Source organism: Erpetoichthys calabaricus, chromosome 4, assembly GCF_900747795.2.
Source record: "Erpetoichthys calabaricus chromosome 4, fErpCal1.3, whole genome shotgun sequence".
Classification (NCBI taxonomy): domain Eukaryota; kingdom Metazoa; phylum Chordata; class Cladistia; order Polypteriformes; family Polypteridae; genus Erpetoichthys; species Erpetoichthys calabaricus.
In genome coordinates this window covers 187,516,589-187,541,370 of record NC_041397.2, presented here as the reverse complement: position 1 = coordinate 187,541,370, position 24,782 = coordinate 187,516,589, and the positions used below count along the sequence as shown (strand labels likewise).

The following is a 24,782-nucleotide window of genomic DNA, read 5'->3' as shown; positions in this document are numbered from 1 at the left end:
GAGCGCATAAAAATGGTGGGACTGAACCAAGAAAAATGTACAATTAAGCAGAGCCAGTTGAGGTTTCTGGGACATATCATTGACCAATTGGGGATCAGGCAGGATCCCGATAAAATGGAAGCTAGTCTACAATTACCACCACCAAGAGACGTACAGGAGTTGAAAAGAATTCTGGGTATGGTGAACTATCTCAGGAGATTCATTCCCAACCTTTCGACAGTGGGGCAGCCCATGTATGAACTTCTGAAAGAGAAAAACAGCTGCGTTTGGAATTACTCACAACAAATAGCTTTTGAACACATAAAGCAGCTCCTGACTACCGTGCCAGTGCTTAAATTTTACGATGTGAATATGCCTACAGCCGTGTCCACTGACGCTAGCAGCTATGAACTGGGGGGCGAATTACTTCAGTTTCATGAGCAACAATGGAGACCTGTGACATATTGCTCAAGACGCTTTACTGAGGTTGAAACGTGTTATGCTCAGATTGAAAAAGAGACTTTTGCAGGAGTGTGGGCGTGTGAGAAGTTTGCTAGGTATCTTAAAGGACTGAGTCAGTTCAAGCTTATAACTGACTACAAGCCACTAGTGCCGCTCATTAACAAACGCAGTCTGGACTATGTACCACTACATTGTCAACGTCTTCTCATGAGACTTATGAAATTTATCCCAGTAGCTGAATACGCGCCCAGGAAAACTTTAATCATTATGGATGCTTTATCATGCGGTCCCCTCGCTAAAGTGTGCCATGAGACCGATACGCACAGCGATGTGAAATGCTGTGTTGGTATTGTCGTGGAAGGATTTCCTGCATCTCTAAACAAACTGGATGAAATTAGAAAGTCAACAGCAACTGAAACTTATTAGGAGAGGATGGCCTGAACATAAAATACCAATGGAAGTGAATCCATATGTTGGAATACGATGGATTTGTCCTATTTAATTTTTTTTTTCATGGGGAGGGATGGGAGAAACAGGTATTGACTTTGATGTTAACGGTTCACTAGTGTTAAGGAGTTAAATAAAAAAAAGAAGGTGTAGATCTCATATATAGTAATTAAAAGGAACAAAGTGTATTCACCAAGTGTTTTACGGCAACTTTGGGGAAGGGATTAAAGGATGCACTGAAGGTGGGGCAAGTATAAAAAGGGAAGCACATATTGTTATGCCGCTTTTGGTTCACAGTCGAGTGCATATGTTGTAATGTGTTGCAGTTTGCTATTAAAAGGTTATTAAAGTTCATCGAAGTCTCCATGGTCATTTCACAATGACTGTTGATCCAATTCTGTACTGTTTGACTATATGCTGTCCTTAATGACAATGCCAGTTTCTTGTAGCTTAGTGATTGATTGAAGGCTTTTTACCATGCCATCTCTTATGAGATATAAGCAGTAGTGATCAGTTTTAATTTTTTTCCTCCTGCTTACCTTCTCCTAGAAGATATACCATAGAACATGCCCACTGCCATACAATTAGTCATGCCATCAATATACAGATTCCCACCCATTTGTAGCTTCTCACTGGGATGCTCCTTATGTTATCTACCTCTGGCCATGCTCACCATGAGAATTTTTTTTTACATTTGCACCTCAATCCCATGTGAATGGCAATTTTTTCAGGTAGACACATAAAGCCTATTTTTTATTTGCTGCTGTATTTTTTTTTTAATTGTACTGTATTCATTCACCACATTTTGTCTAACAATTGCAGCCTGTTTCCATTCTGCTTCTATACATTTTTCACTACAGCATTGTCTCTTTTTGTAAAATATGGTCATCGGTTTTTCTATTTTAACTATATTTCCTTGTTCTTCTGTGTCACTACCCTGTCCTCTATGTTTCCAGAAAATGGCCCCAGTTTAAAAGGGCGGTTAATTATGGGTGCTGAAAAAGAGGTAGAACCCTTTATTTAGAAAGCCTGAGTGTAACAGATATCACCACTGTGGTTTTAACAACTAGATGCATGTCTGATAATAGCCAACAACTTGTGCAACATAAGCAAGGGTAGTGAGACATTTAAATGAAAGAGTATATTTAAAATTCTAAACATGGTATCAGTTTGTTGTGTTCAATAACTCCCCACAATTTAGCATGGAACAAGTAACTTTAATCCTAAAACTGCCTCTAAAATTTGTTTAGCACAATTTACAACTTTTTGAGTTTGTCAATAACCATTTAGAATGCCTCAATGTGCAGCGCATTGATAAGGGTAATTTCATTCAGTGTAAGGTTTAAAATTAAGAAGAAGCAATCAGTCTGGATGTAAAATAAAAAAAAATGCTAAAAAAACATTTTTTCTTAACTGAAATGCACATGTGTTGTTTCTAATGTGAAGTTATCTTAGGTTAGGTGATTTCCTGAATGAAGTGCCAATGCTCATTAATTACGTGTTCTACTGTGCAAGGACAGTGAGTAGGCAATGGCTGACTGCTCAATGAAAGTGTGATTTATAGCTGAGGAGAAACACATTGTAAATGCTGCCCTAAAACATTAGTTTTAATTTGTAGTAATTTCCAAAAACATCTGTTATTAGAGTTGTGAAATTGTTTGCACTGCTGTCTCATGGCATGTCTTAGGTTCAGGCCCTGCACTTGGTTGTTGTCTGTCTGGGGTTTGCATATTCAACAAGTACCGTGGAGTTCCTCCAAAGACATATATTTTATGGTTAATAATGAAATTTAAATTAGTTATGTGTATGTATGTACTGTATGTATGTGGGCAATGCAATGGGCTGACTTCCTATTTTGGTTCTTGGGGCTTGCACTGGAAGCTAACAGAAAAGGTCCTTGGCTGATGTGGATAAAGTGGGCGTGAAATTGTTATCTGCTGTCAAGAGGGTGTATATCATTTGGAGCTGCCATGTAACAAAATAAAGTGCATGGAGATAAAAATGATTCTAGAGCTCCAAATGTTTCATCTTTTGTCACTATAATTTAAAAGAAGGATGATGCGCATAATAATGTATCAAGCTGTAATGGAGTAAATTTTCCTGATATTCTCCTGGTGTCATTGGATTCAAGGAAGGATTCAATCTTGGACAAGACAACCCATGGTACATGTACACACACACTCACATTAGACCAGTTAACCTCATCCCCATGTCTTAGAAATACAGGAGGGAAACCAGAGAATCAATAGAACAACCTTTGCAGATATTTAGAAAACATGCCTGTGAAGTCCACAAAGAAAATGCCTAGGTATGGGTTTCATACCATATAATGTACATACTGTATATTTCAAAATTCAAAAGGAAAAATAACATACTGTGATGGACAAACTGGTGTCCTAGATGGTGTGGTCACTGCTCCCTTACATGGCCAGGAGGCATTGATAACAGCAGGCCAGGGAGGGAGTGATATCTCCTTTCCATGCTAGGAAGCAGAGGTGGAAGGACCACTGAGCAGTATCCAGGATGGAACCTAGAAAGTCCACACAGTGGTCAACTGTCTGCTATGGACAGAATGTCCCCGTGTACACTGGATGGCATCATCTTGTCTGGGAAGCCTTAGTATAGCTGCCAGCAGGGCATCATGGGTTTTGTGGAGGATGCCAGGGGAGCTCTCGGATACTGATGTGCTTCCCGGAGGTAACAGGCAACAAGTACTCCCATTTCTGGTGTTAAAAGAGAGCCCTCCACTTGACTTGGGAAGAGTTGGAGTCAGGTGTGGAGGAGAGAGGGGAGGTGGAGAAAAAGAAAAGGAAGAAAAAGAGTTGTGCTATATTGCTGAGCGGTGCTGAAGATATTGTTTAAATTAAAAGCACTTTAATTGAATCGGGAGATTTGGGGTGCTGGTACACCACTAGAGGCCACAATACATAAAAACTAGAATGATTTCTTGCTGTTTAACCTCTCTAAACTGTTCATTAAACATTTTAGGTCTTCTGTCATTAATTAATATAAAGAAGATGAAAATAACCTAATATAATTTTTACACTTAATAATTTCAGACTAATGCTGAATTTTTCTTCTGCATGAATCTCTTGTGCTAGTGAGAACCATACGGCATACAGTATTTTGTTTTTCAAAATTTGTTTTACTGTCTATTTTATTAGGTTGTTATGCACATGCTCAATTGAATTTCCCATACAAGGGATGGTAAACTTCACCTTAACCTTGACATTGACGTTAATACATTTACAGTATGTCTCCCTCCTTCCCTCTCTGTCTGTAAGTAGAGGGTGCATTTGTTGTGGTGCAGTTAAAGCCTAGGCGTTGATTAGCCTTAGAACATTTTTTGCACTCTGTGAAAGGAAACCTAGAATTGCTTAGTCTCTTTTCACACTGCATTATTCCTTGTTATATATGTTTATTTACATTAGTATTATATTTAAATCCTAGCTTAGTCCAAAATGTTTTATTATACATGAGTGTAGATCTGAAAATTATTGTTTAGCTGTAGTGTGATAAATTATGAGCTTGTCTAGAATCAAGTTACAGTTTTGCCATTACCGAGGTATGTCACCTCGGCAGAATGGATGCCTGCAGTCTAATTTGAGGTTTCCTGACTCTCTGTGTTTTCTGCTGTGCACACAGTTTGGTGTTTTAAAATTGCTTGCTGAAAATGTGTTGCGGAGCCCTTTAATATTATGATTATAAATATCTTCAGTTGTCCTGGGTATTTGCATAACATTTGTGACTTAGTAATTCTAAACAAATATTTATTGAATTATATACTAAACATATATTTGTTTTGCTTTCGCAAAGTGGATGGCAGATCTGGCCAAGATTATTTTTAGTGACACCACTCTGTTTCATGCCACCCTCTACAAAATTTGTGAAAGAAGAATCCATGAAAAGTGTTAAGATTAGAAGTTGGCAAATCCACCTATGGAAAAAATTTGTAAATAGCGTTTGCACTCTTTGCCATTGAGCGAGGATCTTATTTCCAGGGTAAGCTAGGTGTCAGTTTGCTTAGCCTGTGATTGGAAATTTGTATGCCCACTTCTGTGATGACCTGTTCAGAATGGTGTCTGGACTTCATCCAGATTCAGGCAGGCCAAATCCACGTGTGGATTTTAAGTTTAGGTCAAGTGTTTGACAGCAAGCTGTGCTTGTCTGTCTCTGGCCTCTTGCCAGACAGTGCTGTGTGCCACTGAAAGCCTTACAAAAATGAAATAATTCCTTCTACTCCTTATAGCAGCCTTAATACTCTATGTATAGGTAGAAAATTTAAATATAATTAAAATAATTAAACTTGACGATGGTGTGCTATGAACTTTGTTGTCATTTTTAGACATTGGTACATTTTAAGGTGGGTGCCTGGTGATGCATGGTTAACATTGCTACAACACAGCTCTAGATTCCTAAAGCCCTAAATCCTGAAAATCAATGTATTTCTTGTAGTGAATGGATAAAGAATATGTGAGTTAGTTTATTTTACTGTACTGTGTATCATTTAACATTTGGTTGTGCTAATTTGTATTAAATTGATTATTTTGAAGTAACTATCCATCCATCCATCCATTTTCCAACCCGCTGAATCCGAACACAGGGTCACGGGGGTCTGCTGGAGCCAATCCCAGCCAACACAGGGCACAAGGCAGGAAACAATCCTGGGCAGGGTGCCAACCCACCGCAGGACACACACAAACACACCCACACACCAAGCACACACTAGGGCCAATTTAGAATCGCCAATCCACCTAACCTGCATGTCTTTGGACTGTGGGAGGAAACTGGAGCGCCCGGAGGAAACCCACGCAGACACGGGGAGAACATGCAAACTCCACGCAGGGAGGACCCGGGAAGCGAACCCAGGTCCCCAGATCTCCCAACTGCGAGGCAGCAGCGCTACCCACTGCGCCACCGTGCCGCCCTTGAAGTAACTAGTCTTTTATAATGTGTTAGTATGAAGAGTAAAACTACTAATTTTGTGTTACCTTAAATAATAGGTGTAATGATTTTGCTATTTTTATGAATAATCACACACACCACATATCCAGTTATGTCCCTAAATCATATTGCAGAGCATAGGTAAATAGTTTTATTAATTTATTAATGTGTTAATTTATTTTTTAAACCTCCTTATTCCAAATTATTGCAGGGGCTGGGTAATATCTTGGAAGCATTGTGCAAAAGGTAGGAAACTACCCTGAACATAGCATTAGCCCCTTAAAGGGTATACTTACTCACACATATCCACAACCATACATTTAAAAAGTCCAATAAATCTAACTTGCACATCATTGCAACTTGAGGGGAAACCAGACTTTAATGTACAAGTTACATACAGATAGTGTTCAGACCGCAGAATTTCACAACCCAAATACTGAAAACAATCCATCCATTCATTTTCTGTACATGTTTTTTTTCCAGTTTAGGGTCATGGGAGGTAGAGCCTATCGTTACAGCATCAAACAAGACAGAAACCAACTCTAGACAAGATTCCCTTTGATATATATGCTACGGACAGCAGTGGACGTACAGCTCCCCAAACCCCGGACACACCAGACACAGACTCCTAATTCAGCACACAAGACACGTTGATTGCTGTGGGGGACACGTTTGTCTCATTCCCCACAGTGTCACATTTACCAAGCCCAATACAACATAGCACCCTTTCTTTACTTTCTTCCTTGTTTGGCCTGGCTTGGTCCTTCCATTACATTGCTATCCTGGCCAGGTAATGGCCGTGGCCGCCCGTCACAGCGCACACATGCATACACTTACACTTACTTGCACTGGGCCACTTTGTATTTACAAATCAAATAGAAATAAATGTCTTTGGGTTGTGGGAGAGAAAACCAGATTTCCTTGAGAAAACTTCACACAGTCATAAGGAAAATATTTAAAGTACGCTCAGACAATACCTGGGCCAGGGACCTGAATCTAGTCTCCAGGAGCTGTGAATTAGCAGTGATTGCCATTGACCTATCCGATTTCTGTACCCACTTTATACAATTTGACATTGGTATGGAGCAGGGTCTCCAACACGTAGCTCGCGAGCTACCGGTAGCTCGCAACCCCTTTCCAAGTAGCTCGCCAAAGGGTTAATGAATCCTACATAACTTTGAAAACTTGATTAGTCAAATTAGGGGTGGGCGATCATTCCAAAAAATTATATCACAATCCTTTTAACACAAAATCACGATCAACAATCTGAACTGCAATCTATCTTTTCAATGTGGCATACACTTAAGAGAATATCCGAACTCAAACTCATTAAGACCTAAGTACCACTTTATTTTAAATATCAAACAAAGTTGAATTCAATTGTTCTCACGTTTGATAGATAAGAAGAGTTAAGGAACACGCTGCAAAGCTGGCGAGTGAGTGAGGAAGGCCCCTCCCCCCGACCTGTTGCGTGGATCTCGGATTCGCCCAAAAAACATCAGTACTGCAAGCGAACTATGATACATAGTGAAATGAGAGAAGTCGCAAAAACAACTGGAACGTTTAAGCAAATTATAGAAAAAAAAACAATCTAAATCCATTAAGTAGTTGTCTCGTGAAAAGCAGACAGACATTAGATTTTATATATTACTAGTCATTTAGCCCATTACAATAACGGGCGCTAGAACAGTAGTGCATAAACATTAGTAGGAACAGTCTATATTAAATGGCAAGGGACTTTGACCTCATTCTTTTTGTTGGTCGTATTTTTCTTTCTTCCAGCCTTTCTTTTGTTGATGTTTACTTGCTGAGCTGACCGTTCTTCGTGGGCTGCCGCCGTGTATTGTGTGTCTTTAATTTTCTGTGACAGTAATACTGTCTTGTATGGCTCTATTCAATAAGGGCGCGCACAAAAAGGCAAGCTTCAAAAGGGTGACCTCAATTGAACGCGGCGAATAAAGGCGTTCGTAGATAATTTAGTTCAAATGGCTCTGGAATATGTGAAGAGCAACAAAGGTGCAGATCTTTATTTACGCGCGCCTTTATTCGCTGCGCCCAATTGAGGTCACCCTTTTGAGGCTCGCCTTTTTGTGTGCGCCCTTATTGAAGGATACCGTCTTGTACGTCCGCTGGCTTGTACGTCCGTAATATACCTTTAATTTTCTCTGGCGGTAATACAGGCGTGCGCGTCGGTAATATGCCTTTAATCTCCTCTGACAGTAATACTGGCTTGTATGTGGCTGTAATATGCATCACTGTATTGTGTACCTTTAATTTCCTCTCGCAGTAATACTGGTTTGTATTTCCATAAAACGCCTCTAACTTTCTCTAACAGTAATATCGCGCATCGCACCGTGCTCTGGGCATGCGCACTTCACCAGAAGACACCCACACACGGACACCTGGACGCACACAGGGATTTTATATATATAGATTTATTAGCAAACCTTCAAAATAATGTGCAGTTAAAGTCTCAACAGCATTCTCAGCATTTCTGGAGCTTAGTAGAGCCAAATTAACCATAAGTATCTTCACCAAGCAGCTCTGAAAATGTCTGCTTTGTTTGGGTCTACATACCTCTGTGAGTCCGCCTTTTCTGACGTGAATATCGTGAAATCAAAGTTCAGAACAAGACTGACAGATGAACATTGAAATGAGAGTGAACCTAAGTGGCTACACTCCACCATACACCTCTCTTGTTGACTCCATGAAGTGCCAGTCATCTGACTAACTAAAAAGCACATCACATATGCAACTGGACATGTGAATACTCTTGTGAAGTGAAACTGTGACATGTAACAAAATGAAAAATAAATAAGTCTTATCTGTGTATTTGTAATTGCATTGTTTTGTTTTGACAGCATTCATGTTGTAATTCTATAGTGTGAGATACACTAGAAAATGCATACAGACATACAAAATGCACTTGAAGGTGAACTAAATATTTTTTGTGGTGTTTTCATGGAAAATGTGTTGTGGACACCAACATTTTGTAAATGTTCAGGCAAAACAAGCTTATTCAGTTTGTTTGGGTGGAAATAAGATATGAGAATAAACGTTAGAAAACATGAGTAGCTCTCTGTCATTTTCATTTTGTAAAAGTAGCTCTCAGGGGAAAAAGGGTTGAAGACCCCTTGCCTATCCCACCAGTACTAAAAAGCACATCAGTAACCATTCCTGGACAGAGTACCAAGATATTGCAGGAGATACTCACAATAACTGACACAATGCCAATTTAGATTAATCAATTACAGTTTCATTTCAATAATTACTGTATGTGCGACTAGCAACCCATCCAGTGTTTGTTATTCCCTTACTGCTGTGACAGGCTCAGTCCTTCAAGTGAATTAAGTGGGTTTATTTGTGTGCGTTGTCTTTCTTGGAATGATCTTACAATTTGTATTACTCATGTAATTTTTAGTTAATTTAACTGTACTTTGTTCATTGTTGTATGTTGCTCCACATTAGACCCTTTTATATCATTGCTCCAGCCTACACTGCTTTGTTCATCTTAATGCTTCTCTCAAGCATTACAGAAAGTTGTGAGAAAGCTTTCCAAAGAACGTGTGTATTTCTCCTAACACATATTATACAGAAACTCACCCATAGTCCAGCTGACCTGCATTTACTTTTATTTCCCTTGGACTTTAGCTTGTAAGTGAACCTTCTCTTAATTCCAAATGAGAATATTAAGCTTAGGGTTTTTATTCCTCAGATCCATTCACTCGTGCTTCCCCCACATTTTTTCAGTTTATATTCATGGCAATTCTAAAGAAATCCATATTTTTCTTGGCTTTGAATCCATCGCTTCTGCCAACTAAAAGAACTGGAGCATTTTCTGTATTTAATTTGTCTTCAGGATAGCTGCTGCCTTTACTTTATCTGAATTATTCTTATCTTGTGCTTTTTGGTTGTTTGCTTTGTAACAAAGTGTTCACAATTTAAGAACAAGTGTGGGTTGCAGGACTGTGTGAAATGATATTTATCTGCTTATGCATGTGGTCTTTTTCATCTTTACAGATAATAGCCACCAGAGAACAACTTCATCAAATTGTGGACCTACTTTCCAAAAAAATTCAGCTATACGAAAAACGCCTAGAATGGCTGACTAGTGGTAGCCGCCAGATCTTTGGAGTCATCCAGGAGCGTTCCATTACTATTGCACTGGATTTTGGAATCACTTCCCACTCTCACTATAAATTGTGTTGCAATGTTGTATGTAATGTACTTAAAGAACAGGTGTCACAGATTGCCAGATTTAATCTTATTTGGTAAGAAAGCTATGGCTATTACATTTTACTTATGTCATAACAAAACAGCCTTAAAGTACTAAGACAAATGTTACTATGCATGTAATGTTTAGAGTGAATTCATAAATATAACTTAAAAATGTTATTATTTTTATTTGTAAAAAATGTGATTTTATTGTAGTGCACAAAATACTAAAAAACTTTACTTCTATGACAAAATAAATGTGGCAATTTAAAGAAGGAAAGTAAGACTAAACAGAAGGTTATCTTAACAGTAACTGTTTTGTGTAATCTTTAGAGACTTCTCCATATTGAGCTTCAGTAAAGAAGCAACCATTTTATTTATTTTAATGATGCATTCTTATGTTTGCTTTTATTTGCATATTTTATAAAGTGGTGTAGTAGGTAGCCATGCCACCTCACGGTGTTATGCAGGTTCTCTCCTGGTTGCTTTGTATGTGGAGACTTATGTTGTTCTCATATTCATACAGGGATTCTAATGTCCTCCCACTGTCCAAAGGCATCCTGTTAGGTTTATTGGGAGCGCTCATTAGTTACTTTTCATATTTAAAGGCTGGTACCTATTGCAACAATAATAAATTCAGGAATAAAAAATAGAAAATGAATTATTTTTAATGAAGACATAATCTTGTTTTCTCTAAAGATGTAATTTTCTAGGCTAACCTGGAAGAATGACCATTTTGTAAGAACATACAATGTTGGCCAAATTAGGGAGAAAATCATTAAGACCTCTAGTCTTGTTTGGTAATAGTTAAGTTGCTCCCATATTGTCTTCAAGATACTTTTAAATTTTGTTATGGTTTCTGTTTCTACTGCATGACTCAATAGTTTGTTCCAAATTCCCATCGTGTGAAATGTTTTATTCATTTCCTTCATTTAACACAAGGCAGGCACCTTGGAAAAGGTGTCAGTCCAGGGCAAGGCCACTACAATTTTAAGCCATTTTAGGGTCACCAATTTACTTAATGTTCATGTCTTTGGGGTGTGTGAGAACACAAGAGTACTTAGTGAAAACCAGCTGAGAATATTCTATCCCCCACACTGCGAGTGACCAGGACAGAATTTCTACCCAGAACTCATGTCACTGGTTGGCCTTTATAAAACACTATATGCTAAAACAAATTGACTTTTGTACTGCTAACTGCACTTTTCAGCTTAATGCCCCAATTTAGCATTTAAGGTAGAATAATAATTACATTAGCAAGTAAAGTTTAAGTTATACTTTAGATATGCATCTAGATACAGTATGTATCTATAACACTTTTTATATTAACTCTTTCGGCCCTGGATTTTCTGTTTTTATGGGAAAAATTATTTTGTGAGATATTCTACCTTTGCGGTGTCTAGGAAGCTCAAACAAAATTATCACTATTATTATACAATAGCTGCCAAATACTTCCATCTTCTTGAGGAAATAAAATTGAAAGAGGAGCTACTTACTATGTGGTGCGCACGTGTGGTGTACAAAAGCGTCCATTGTCACTTCCTGGTGGACTGTATGCCACCAGGCGGCACCCAAAGCAACTGCCACCTTTTTCCAGCCTGCGCTAATAGTAGCACACCCGGTTTAAACGTACCGGTGCTTTACAAAAATGGCTGCATATATATACTAGTAATTAGATGTCAGGGCTGAAAGAGTTAATATACCAGCAACAAACACAGTATTTGCCAGTAAATTTGTAGTAATAAGTGATCATGGTTTCAATGTATTTTCCTTTTTTTATTATTGTATTTGCAGTACGACTAAAAACTTAGAAATGTGGCAGGAGAGAACAGCAGAAACTTCTGGAGCGAATATTGAGTCTGCAGTACAGTGGATATACAGTCTGGATCATAAGTCTTACTACAGCAATGACAACCTGGCTGAAGCGGTGTTAAAAGCCATGAGTGATATAACAGTAAGATTCTTGCAGACACTTTTAGGTGTAAGATACTCAATACAATGGTACATGGAGTGTTTTTATCAAAACCAAAATTTAAATAACATATTCATGAAATGATAAAATTTCCTAAGTCATGGCTAAGTGTGACTTTTACTATAGCAGTGTACTGATGTTTTTAGAGTGAGTCTACCTCAGTGCTCTTAATATTACGACATTATAACAAAATGATTTTGTCTTTATAAGTTAAACAAATTATTTGTCTGATGTTAATCATGCTAGATGTTTTCCAGAATGCTTGATAATCCCTTCATGAGTCTGTATCTATTAATAAGAGTGCAATAGTTTAGAGCCTACTACTAATTATATAAAGTAGCATATAGTTATCTCTAGTAGAATGTACGGATCAGGCCCTAACTGTGCAGTGATTTCAAAGGTTAGAAGACATGCAGTTAATAAATAATTATTTTATGTAGCCGCACAGTAAGGAAACCTGGGTTCACTTCCCGGGTCCTCCCTGCATGGAGTTTGCATGTTCTCCTTGTGTCTGCATGGGTTTCCTCCAGGTGCTCTGGTTTCCTCCCACAGTCTAAAGACATGCAGGTTAGGTGGATTGGCGATCCTCAATTGTCCCTTGTGTGTGTGCGTCCTGCGGTGGGTTGGTGCCATGCCTGGGATTGGTTCCTGCCTTGCACCCCCGTGACCCTGACTTCGGATTCAGTGGGTTGGAAAATGGATGGATGGATAATAAAAGAATGATATCGTGTCATAGTGGTTAATGCTGCTGCCTCCATGATCCAGCATCTTGGTTTTGAATCACTGTCTGTGCTGGCTGCATGTTGTCCCCATGTCAGTTTTATGTTCTGTTTGTGAACTCCCAACTCTCCTCAGTGCCAGAGTGTGCATCAGTGGATGCTGTGATGGACTGTTGCCTCATCCAGAGTGTTCCTGCCTTTTGCCTAATACCAGGACAGGAACCAACCTTCCATGAATTATTCTGTGTTTATTTGACGGGGTGTGTTTATGGCATGTATCATATACAGTAATTAGAACATTAGAATATTAGAATGACTGTGATGATAACAGATCATTCAGTCCAACAACTTTATCTATCCTATCCATATTACTAACCGAGAATGGTAAACCGGATGGCATGGACGCAGGTACACGGCGATGGGACCATGAGACGTACTGCGAAGGCGCGTACAGCGCATGTCTCATAAACCGCAAGCGAAGTCGTATCCACCACACACGAAAGAGTCACGGCCCAAAAAAGAAAGAGCTCAACTGATGTGAATGGTAAATGAAGCAACAACGCGCCCATAGCTAACGACTAACGACACAGCCACACAAAAAAGAGGATTCTGCGCTGCAGCCCAGATTCAAATGGAAGAGGCTACGGAGGCCCCACAGGTCCACACACCGCCATATTGTGAGTGGCGCTACTGCGGAGTGAAGGCACAGGCGTCACCGCCATATTGTGAGTGGCACTACTGCGGAGTGAAGTTAGGAATAATGTGCTGCTTGGGATTGTACAAACCGCTGAACGCGTTACACCAAATTCAAACACAGTACAGCTCAATGATACAAACACGAGCCCACCTGGATAAAATCAATGAACGCTGGCGCCTACAACGCGCGTCTGAAACTGCGGAGGCAAAGCAGGCACGGGTTCAAAACGAACGAGCTCGACTGATGGATATACAAACACGCGCCCGCATGGATACAATCAATGAACGCAGGCGCCTACAACGCGCGTCTGAAATGCCGCGGGCAAAGCGGGCACGGCTCCAAAACGAACGAGCTTGACTAATGTATTTCAGGATACCCAACGCCAGGGGTAGGCGAGCGAAGCGAGCAGGGGGCGGAGCCCCCTTGTTCATGTAGATATGTCTAAAATAATGTCAAAATGAGTTCTGAAGCTCCCTAACATCCTGCTCTCCACCACACGTCTTGGTAATTTATTCAAAAACTTCCTGATATTTGTGTGAAATCTGCCCTTAAAAATTCTGTGCTCCTAAGTTTTTGTTAACGAATTTATTTTTAACAGCTAGAATCCATTGTACTCATTCCCTTCATAATTTTAAACACTACAATCATATCATCCATTCGCTTGAATAGGTTCAATTCCTTCATTCACTCCGTATAGCTCATATCTCTCATTCCCAAAACCAGCCTAGTCTTTCTCTTTTTGGATTTTCTCTAATGCTGGTACAGTATTCCATTTTTTTTAACGTGGATTCCAAAACCGTACACACTACTCCAGATGAGGCCTCACTAATGCCATAAATAACATAGGCATATCTTCCCTTAGCTTGTACTCCACACATCATATATATAACCTAACATTTTATTATGGTTTATGATCACTTCTGTACATTGTCTTGTACAGTTGTCTTGTTTGATAGTGATGAGGCCACTATGACTCCTAGGACCTTCTCATAATGTGTACTTTCAAGTTTCAGACCTCCCATTGCTTATTCAAATCTAACATTTTTACTTTCTACACATAATAGCTTGTATTTACTTACACTAAATTTCAATTTGGCCTGAGTCTGTATGCTGTCAAAGTCCCTTATCTGCTCTTCTACCTAGTTTGGTATCATCTGCAAACATACTCGGTTAATTGAGTATATTCTTGTCTAGATCATTTATTTATATTAAAAAGAACAGCAGCCCCAGCATTGATCCTTGAAGGACATCGTTTTTAGCATCACATAATTTTGAAAATTACCCCTCATCAACACTTGGCTGTGTTTGAGAAAATATTATACCCACTACACAGCCTGCCTTGAATTCACACGTCTCTGTTAATAATTACATTTCACTAACAAGAAGACATCCTTAACAGGATCATGACATCTCTAGAGCACAAAAAGCAGAAAGTTGTTATGACCAACTGCTAAGCAATACTGTTGTATTTACTAGGAGCAATTATGATGTGAAAGTACAGAGAAGCTGCAAATAAAGTAAAGCTGCCGATAATTTCAATTTGTCAATAAATCACATGTTTATTCAGATTGCTTAAGGTCATCACATCATCTTGTCTTTGTGCAGTTTTGAAGTTTTGAATTAGATCAGACAATAGCAGGATGAGTCATGGTAGGAATGTTCAACATATGTTGTGGTGCCTCCTTGTGACAAAACAAGAGAAATACAGCATTTTACCTATAATGTTTTATTTGTAGTGGTTTACTGTATACACTTGCAAGATTGGCATGAAGTGGGAATAACACAAATCAATGTCATATTATTCTGTAATGGGAATTCATTTTAAGCATATTCCTGACTTGTAAATTCCAAAGAAAGAGTAAACATATTTAATAACAGTTCCGTATGCCTAAAAATGTAATTCATTATCACTATTGTGCTACTCTTACCATTAACAAATATTATCACATTGTTTGTATTCCTCATTGAAGGATTCCATCATTTGTTCCACTACTAAAACTAAATTTATATCAGAAAAGATGAGCAGGATCGTTAAGGGTTTGATGAAGCCTATTTAGGACAAGGTCTACTTTTTGTTGCTCCACAGATGATTGAGGAAGCCTAATGACTCATCTCACTGATTAATCATGAATTTCATTTTAACCTTATCTTGAACTTGCATGTTTCCAAAACTCAGATCAGAACAAAAGTCTGAACAACTCTACAAAATGGGTGTAGAGAAAATGTATAAAATATATTGACTGAAATCTTTCAGCTTACATAAGAAATATCTTCTGTGAACAAAATGCATCCTCAAACCAAAATCATAAAAATGGAGTCCAAAGGTATAAATAAATAGAACCATTATTGCAAAAAGAAGGTAACATTACAGGAAGAACACCAAATACAAACAAAAGAGGAAAAAGAGCAAACTATTTATGCCCTAATTAATTTGTTTTTTTACTGCTTTTAATTTTTATCATTATCTTGAAGTGTCTGAGTGATCATTGGCAATGATACCAACTGCCAGGTTCATATGATGCTGTGCCACTGTAGTGCTTGATGCCATTGCTGTAATGTTATTTAAGGTGGCAGCATTAATCACGTGATGTCCAGCTTTTGGAATAACAAACAAATTGTACACATATTTAGGAAAAGATTACTAATCTTCCATCTTCCAAACTCATTTATCCAAGCCTCATGAGCAAGACAGGAAAAATGGCTGGATAGTGTGCCTCCCCGCCACAGGGTTAACACACACAGGCACATAGCAGGGGTCAATTCAGCATTGCCAGTCTATCTAACCTGCATGTCTTTGGACTGTGAGAGGAAACACAAGCTCGTGAAGGAGTACTAAATACCATTTATTATTTTTTGTTCATGTTCTTTTAACCTTGAGTTACAGATTTTGTCTTGGCATTAGATGCTAGGATCTTCATGTGTTTCTTTTGCTTTCTGACCAACCCTGCTATGTCCACTTGTATTTATTTGTAAATTCCCCTTAAAGGTTCTGGTCTTATCATCTTTTATACTGTTCTTTTTTGCTTGCTATCCATATTACTAAACGAGAATGGTAAACCGGATATGGACGCAGGGACCTGCCCGTGGACGCAAAAGACATAGTGCGCAAGTGCCACACAAAGCCCCCCGCACCAGAGCAAAACGGGAGAGACTACGAACCATCAGAATAGGAAACAAAGTAAAACGTCATAAAGAGGTTAAAGAACAGGGACAAACACATGGAGAGCAGGTTACAGAACAAAGCCCCCCTCCCCAGAGTAAAACGAGAGAGACTACGAACCGTCTGACATGCCGCAAGCAGGATAAAGCGAGGTCAGAAATAAAACACAGAGTAGGAAACAAAGTAAAACTTAATAAAGGGATTAAAGAACGGGGACGAACACATGGAGAGCGGGTCACAGATGATGAAAACTGGAATGCAACAGCTACAAAAAAACCTGGGCACTAAACACATGCACACCGAGATACAGAATATAAAGGCAGAAACAACGACAGTTAAACGACCACACCACACAGTGGAGGCGGACCCGGAAGGTGCAGGCGCCTACATTGTGCGTCGGAAGGCGCGGTAAAGTACAAAAGGCAAAGGCGCCTACACAGCATGGTAAAAACCGACATAATAAGGAAGGCGCAGGCGTCGCCGGCATATTGTGAGTGGCACTAATGCGTGGTGAAGGCGCAGGAGAAGACATAGTAAAACAAGAGGAGTCAACGCCCCGCCCCAGAGTGAAACGGGACACACTACGGAGTCCACAAAGGTTCATACATCAAACCCGAGATGGTACGGACAAGCGTCTGAAACCGCGGAAGCAAAACTGTCTCGGCTCCAAAACCAAACAGCTCAACAACTAACACAGCTTCGACACCGAGCCCGCGTGGACAGATCTAATGAACGTGGACGCCTACAACGCGCCTCTCAAACTGCGTAGGCAAAGCAGGCACGGATTCAACATGACACAGCTCGAGTGACCGAGATACAAACACGCGCCTGCCTGGATATAATTAATGAACGCAGGCGCCTACAACGTGCGTCTGAAATGCCGCAGACCAGGCAGGCACTGCTCCAAAAAGAAAGAGCTCGACTAAACGAGATACGAAGTGAAACGGGAAACACTACAGAGTCCGCAGTGCTCCACAATGCACCACATAATAGTTCGGAAAGAGCTTCGTAGTAACAGTGGGGAGACCCAGAGTAACACGGGCGAACGCTCCGTATTAAACATACGTCATCCTCACACGTCCAAACTATACAGCATAGGTGAATCACATTACAGTGATGCATTATTAACAGTACGATAAACATCACAATATCGCAAACAAATGAAAATTATTACTCGGAAAAGGGAAAATATATTCACCACGAACCAGGTGTCATTGAAACAAAAGCAGAATAAAGCGAGATCAGAAATGAAAGACAGAGTAGAAAGCAAAGTAAAATGTCATAAACAGGTTAAACGAGGGGGCCAAACACATGGACAGCAGGTTACAGATAATGAAGACCGGAATTCAAAAACTTCAAAAACTAAAGCTCGACTGACAGAGATACAAACTGAAACGGGAAACACTACGGCGTCCACAGTAGTCCACAATGCACCGCATAATAGTGCGGACGGAGCTCTGTATTAACAGTGGGGGGGCCCCAGAGTGACACGGGCGAACGCTCCGTATTAAACGTGCGTCATCCTCACACGTGGCTGCCCAGCGGGCACGGGTTCAAAACGCCGGGGGTAGGCGAGCAAAGCGAGCAGGGGGCGGAGCCCCCTTGTTTTCTATCTGGCCTACAATATGTATCTTCTTCCTGATCACTAAATTCCTTCCATGCAAATCATTTGCTGAATTGACAGAATGGGGACTTCTTTATATCCCCAGCATGACTGTACTTCAGTTCTAAGTCCTAGGTAATCTGCCTGTAGCTCCCTCTTAATGTCAAAGATGCTGCTGTAGTTTTGAGCCTATTCTATTATTTAAATCAGAAGTTTCTTAAAGTTTTTAATCTGAGGACCCAAATACAAAAATCTTTTTCGTACTGGGATGGAAGATGTGGATTATTTCCATGATAACAGTAGAGACATACATAGACAAAACAATGGCCTTATGATAAAAATCAGTAAACATTTGTATTTCCATTCAAGCCTGTTTCTCATATGAATATTACTAAAAGGGAAATGTGGAAAGTAAACAAATTCCTGCATAAATACTTGGTGTACGCTGAGAGAAGTCAACTCTTCTTTAGAAAGGGAATGATGTGATGAATCCCTGCGGTGGGCTGGCGCCCTGCCCGGGGTTTGTTTCCTGCCTTGCGCCCTGTGTTGACTGGGATTGGCTCCAGCAGACCCCCGTGACCCTGTAGTTAGGATATAGCGGGTTGGATAATGGATGGATGGATGGATGTGATGAATAAAAAGGTGTTATCGCATAGCTAAATATTTTACATGGGTGATAAGATCAATCTTGATAAATAATTCAGCAAACAGTCCAATTTTGAATGTTTAATGCTGCCTAATGACATTTTGCTGAAAGCAGTGGGCTCTGCAGCCTGTCTCACCATTTTTGATGTTTTCTGTTGTTCTTACAGTTCTCAGTGGGCCATGCCCTTCACACTACTAGTTGATTAAGATTTATTGAACCACTTTAAAATAGTGTCACTTTGAAACAGTCATGTTGTGACCAATCACAAATGTGTCTATGACCCAATTTGGGTTGTGACCCATAGTTTAGGAAACACTACCATAGTACTTAATATCTACAGATCACACAACAGAATCCAAATCGGTCCTCTTTTGGACTGGGAAATGTCAATTTAGTTGGCAGTCTTCCTGTCCTTCCTTTTGACCCCTCATGTTCCTGTGGGTATCAGGAAGTTCAGCAAGTTAAATGTATTATGGTACTATACTTATTTAATTAATGAAAAAAATCATTTTATTTATTGTTTCTGTTGTGGGTGCTCAGAAGGAAGTACAGGCATCCAGGCCGGGCTAACAAAACGGAACATTTTATAGTCGGCCAGGAAACCATAATGGAAGGACTGGGAGAACCAGGAACATTGAATGTTATTGTGTCTGTGGTTTGGGACTCTGGGGCGCCCCCTTATGGTTACACTGTCTTTTTGTTAACTGTGTTTTTCTTTGCTGTAATTTCCTATCGAACTTTGCATCTAAGAATTCCTCCTTATTGCATCCTGTTGGTCTGCATGAATTAATTGATAATTAAATCAGATATAGTATACAAGTGGCCTGGAACTTGTTTGTAACCCTATTTTCTATGAAAATCAGAACTTGTACTGAAAATGCCCATTAATGGAAATATTGGCAAAATGTATAATGCTTTATTACTTATTTTAAAGAAAAACATTTTGAACTTATTAATAAAATGACAGTGGAGCAAGATCACTGTACTTTGAATCACAAAACACAAATAATTTCAATTAACTTGAACAATGTTTATGTATAGTATGTCGGTCTTATGCTTAAACACCCTACAGTTTTCGATAATAAGAAAGTATCTCATAGAGCTGGAAAAGACATAATGATATCAGGAAAACCCACTACTAACGGACAACTGATTCCTCAGCAGAGATGTGCTGTCTTTCCTGAGGGTTTTTTGAATGTTGCTGTCCCTCCAGTGGTAAATACAGGGATACATAGTTTGGATGCCTGCGGTGTACTGGCACCCTGTCCGGGGTTTGTTTCCTGTCTTGTGCCCTGTGTTGGCTGGGATTGGCTCCAGCAGACCCCCATGACCCTGTAGTTAGGATATAGCGGGTTGGATGATGGATGGATGGATAGTTAGGATGCTGGGAATTACTTTAAGCAGGTAATACTGTACCACTCGAGCTCAACAGCCATCTGCTGATCGAGCTGCTTACCAGTGACTGATATTACTGCCAGTTACATTCACCGACATGAGTGCATGAAAGGACAAAATGATCTAAAACGGTGACAAAGTCTGTAGTGTGCATTAGTATTACCCACTGTCAGTGGCAGCAGGTTCGTGACAAACTTTGTTTGCTTCTTTCTTATGTACAGAATTGAATCACTAGAGGAAAAATAATAGTTCAAATTAATAATAAAAGTTTACTATAGTTCAAAAGAAAAATTTACAGTTTTAAACATTTGTATCTGTTGAATTGTAGTAACGTAAAACTTACCTGTAATTAGAAGCCAAGTATTGCAACACAGGTTTTTTCTGTACTTCATATAAAAAAGTGAGGAATGACTCTTCCAAACAAATACATGTGAAAGGTTTTTGTTTAAGAATTCCAGGTACCTAACTTAAGCCACATTATATTACATGTCTATGTAATTCTAGCAATTTTCAGTTGCAGCTTTTATTTACCAAATTTTAGTGACTAATGAAAGTCGAGGCTTTTGTTCTACTCAGTCATAGGGCTTTCTGACTAGCCATGACAGTTTTTCAAGATGTTGGAGCAGACTCCTGTGTTTTGCGAGAGTTGACAACCAGTGAGCACTCAGCTGGAAGTTCAATTCTCATGTCTATGACCAAACAGATATGGTATTCTCCAGGTTTTACTTTGTATCCTTTTCTTTATTTTCTCATTACAAGGAAATCACAGAAAACAGCAGCAGCAGCCATTACCTGGTTGTTCTTCATGTTGTTCATTTACTTTGTAGTGCACCCATTTTTAGTTTGGTGTACGTCGTGTTGATTGGGTGTAAAAATGTGTTGTTTTTGCAATATCTCTGCGGTGCAATGGGAAGTTTGAAATTATCCTGTGTAAGTCGTGTAATTTATCATTCACTGTGATCACTAGTAGCGAAATGTGATGTCTCTGCACAATGAAATCCAGCAATTACAGTTGTTAAGTGTGATATGTGGTCTGACTGGAAGTTGTGTAAAATTTCAGGTCTGCTACTCTGCACGGTTTGTCTTCTTAGAATGATTCTTACTCATTCCAAAACAATGTTTTGATTTCAAAATCCCTGCCACCAATAAAAAAATAACTAGAAATTCACTATTTTGTACTTAGAATGACACTAGCTTTTGTTAAACTAGGTCAGTAATCTCTGGAGTTCTTAATGGTCTGAAAGAGAGAAGTGCCCTGTGTTAATAATTTGATAAAGTTAACTTTTTATTGCCTGTTTGTATATTCTCAAGACTTTGTAAAGTGCTGTCCCTGCCAATAGCCCCCCCCCCCCCCCCCTTTTGAACACAAGATTCGTCTCCACCTCTCTGACCAATACATTTGCTAATCATATTGCTTTTACGAGTTTTCTCTAGGTTATTTAGTTTATTCTCTAAAGTGCATGTTTAGTTTTGGTGACTCAGAATTGGTGAGTAACATTGGGTAAGTGTGTTAATGTGTTGAGTGATGGTGTCTTTCTTTGTGGCTAGTATTTCTTGTGTATAGAACTCCACCTACTTGTGCTACTGTGATTTTGAAAACTGGGTTCCAAATATGAAACACTGGATGGAGGTAGTGTGTCTAGATCAAAGGTGGCCAGTCTGAGTCCTGCATCCTTTGTTTACAATTAATTTCTTAATTTAAAGCCAGTTGAATTTTTGTTTAATCAAATGATTTTTCCTCAGCCTTAATCCAGGAGCCTCACAATTAATCATTGTTTAACATTTACTTCCCACTGAACTTAAAACTAAAAAGTAAAATTCAGTTAAATTCAATTTATTTTTGTACGGCACTTCTTGTTATCACTGGCCCCTGGTGTCTATTGAATAGTTTCTATTTCATGATTTGCTTCAGTGTTCTTGCTTGTTAAGAATTTTAAGAAGTTTCCAAGCTGCAATCAATAGTCAGTTGCAAACGACAATGTAGGCAACACTGAAACAGCTAACTTGGTATAATTTTCCATGTATTTGAAAGTGTGAGCTTATCATTAGGATGCTCATTTAATAAATATATTAAAATAAATAACGTTGAAGGAGTGAATGTTCAACTCATCTCTAGGCTACAAAATCATTTGATAATATTTTTTTTTAAATCAAAAAATAGAAATCTCTAACAGCAGTATATTACCTAGAGCGAGGACCGGAACACCTCACTTTAATGGCATGTTCCATTCACCTCAAGAAATGCTTTCTAATTAAGAATATGGTTATAACCTGCAGCCTTTGCAAACCTCCAGTAGCTGGACTACTCTAGAGTAAGTGGTTACCTAGTGTAAAATTGCCTCTAAACTTTGCTGTTGGCATGTATCTCTAACAGCTATCGCATTTCTAAAACATCCAAAAGTGTTTGTTGCTTTATTATTGGTCTTCTAAAACACTTCTTGGCATTTGTGTTTCTCTCCTGGGATTATCAGATTCTGGCAGCCCACAAGGCATACTTGCTGTGTTAAAGGTAATCAGATCTCCATCACTGGCTTGCAGTCAATTCATATGAGGTCAAGCACATCTGCTAACTCTTTCAAACCCTTTTAATTTTAATCCTATGGGAAGACCTAACCATTTTCAATGTTGAGATTAAATGTTGCTGTTAATTTCAAGACACAACCATTTTCAATGTTGAGATTAAATTCTGCTGTTAATTTCATGTATGAGTCGGGCCATGTTTACATATTTGAATGGTCCTGGAATTGGGAGACATTTGTACAAAGTGTTGAGTTTTAAGGGCAGATTTTCCCATTCTTTCAAATAAAAGCTACACAAGGCATTGTTAAACAAACCCCAATCACTACAATTGAGTCCTGAAGAAATAATAATAATATTAGTGTGGTTATTAAATATATTTATTAAGTATAATGCATATTGTGCATATTTTTTGCTGATTCAACTGTAATGAATAAACTGCATCTCAAGACACATGGTACTACATCACATTCGGAGGAGATCAGAGATCAGATATCCCCTCCCCTACCCATCTAGAATGCCAATAAAAAAAAAGATATAATAAAGGGTTTATAGGGTCATTATTGACTCAAATACAGAGTACAGTGAAATTCTTGCATATGCTAATCAACATACAACAAACCTCCACTCTCTGACACCATGAAGCAATCACTCAGAATTACTGAAATTTCCATAGTTAGCAAATATTCACCAACATCATAATAATGTAAACAGCTAATGTTAGCTGGTTGCCCCTGGTTCTTGGCATTCTTTGTTGTGATGCTCATACTTTAATGACATCTGATATCATCTCCATCCACGACTTTAACAGAGGTTCACTGTTCATCATGCTTTATTAAATATGAATGACAATGATAAATTCTTACTGGATTCTAAAGTACTTTCCTCATAAAATGATTTTTTTTTTCTAATTTTAAGTACAATATTTCCTGTTGTGTGCTGGTGAGTTGGTCAGGATTCTTCCATTATAACAAAATATTAGGCATGCCAACAGTGTATTGTGAACTAGGACAATCAATTATTCATTCAACAGTAGTATCCCATCGAATGTACCCCAAACTTGAAGGGAATTATTGGGGATCAATAAGTAGGCAAAGGTTTTGTTACATTAAAATCTAACCAGGGGGCATTCTCAAAACATCTGACCCGGTGGAGCTGGTGCCTGATGACATTTGTCACAAGTAGGATCCCTGTGCAGACACATTTTGGAGATTCTGAGTCAGGAGAGATGTGAGTGATGTACAATTTCAAGTTGAGTCAGACCATATTTAAGGCTTATTGAGGAAGAATGTATTTGTCTAATTCTGATTTTAATTGCAAGTCTCAGTTTATCAACATGTGCACTGTTAACTACCTATATCTCTCTATTATATAAAAAAATCCTGTGACGAGATGATACTTTTTGGAAGATTTTTTCAAGTCCTGTGAGTTGAGACTTTGGCCATGAGATGTTTTCAAATCACGCCCTCCTCTCAACCATATTCAACCACGCAAACAGTACTCTCACCTCTCATTTGTGTGAATGATTTTGACAGACACAGTTCTTTTCTCTTAGCTGTTATAAATTTTAATGTTTTCCTCACTTTAAGTTCCCAATTAAAGAAGACGTATTATGTCCAAATCTTATTGAAGAGAGGGTTATCAACAGACAAAATGAGTACACGGGCAATCCTAGCACCAAGAAGCGAGGAAGTCAAATGAATTAATGCCAAAAATGTCGATCAGTTACACTGCAAATTGGTTAAATGCATCCAAAAATGTAGAACGGTTACAGTATTTGGCTTGGTTATATGCTTATCAATAGACTATGCTGAAACAGTTGGTGGTGATCATGGAGAACATTAAAACATCAACTTACAATATCCTGAAGAATATCTACAACCATTAACACCATCCGGCCTTCCTCCGCACGAATTACTGTAGAAAGAAGGATGTTTTCAAGAAAGCCAATGCAGTCCATCTTCAGGGGATAACATTAGACAACAGAGGCGATCTTGATATGCCTTTCATATTAAAACGTTTACAG

At 38.9% G+C, this 24,782-nt stretch overlaps 1 protein-coding gene across 1 annotated transcript in view; it reads left to right on the top strand.

The window, feature by feature from the left end:
• LOC114651175 (von Willebrand factor A domain-containing protein 3B-like) overlaps nucleotides 1–24,782 on the top strand; it is a 257,875-nt gene that overhangs the window by 27,875 nt on the left and 205,218 nt on the right. The window contains exons 5-6 of the mRNA XM_028801128.2: nucleotides 9,853–10,103; nucleotides 11,842–12,001. Of these exons, the coding sequence (XP_028656961.1) occupies nucleotides 9,853–10,103; nucleotides 11,842–12,001 (411 nt within the window). The remainder of the gene's footprint in view (nucleotides 1–9,852; nucleotides 10,104–11,841; nucleotides 12,002–24,782) is intronic.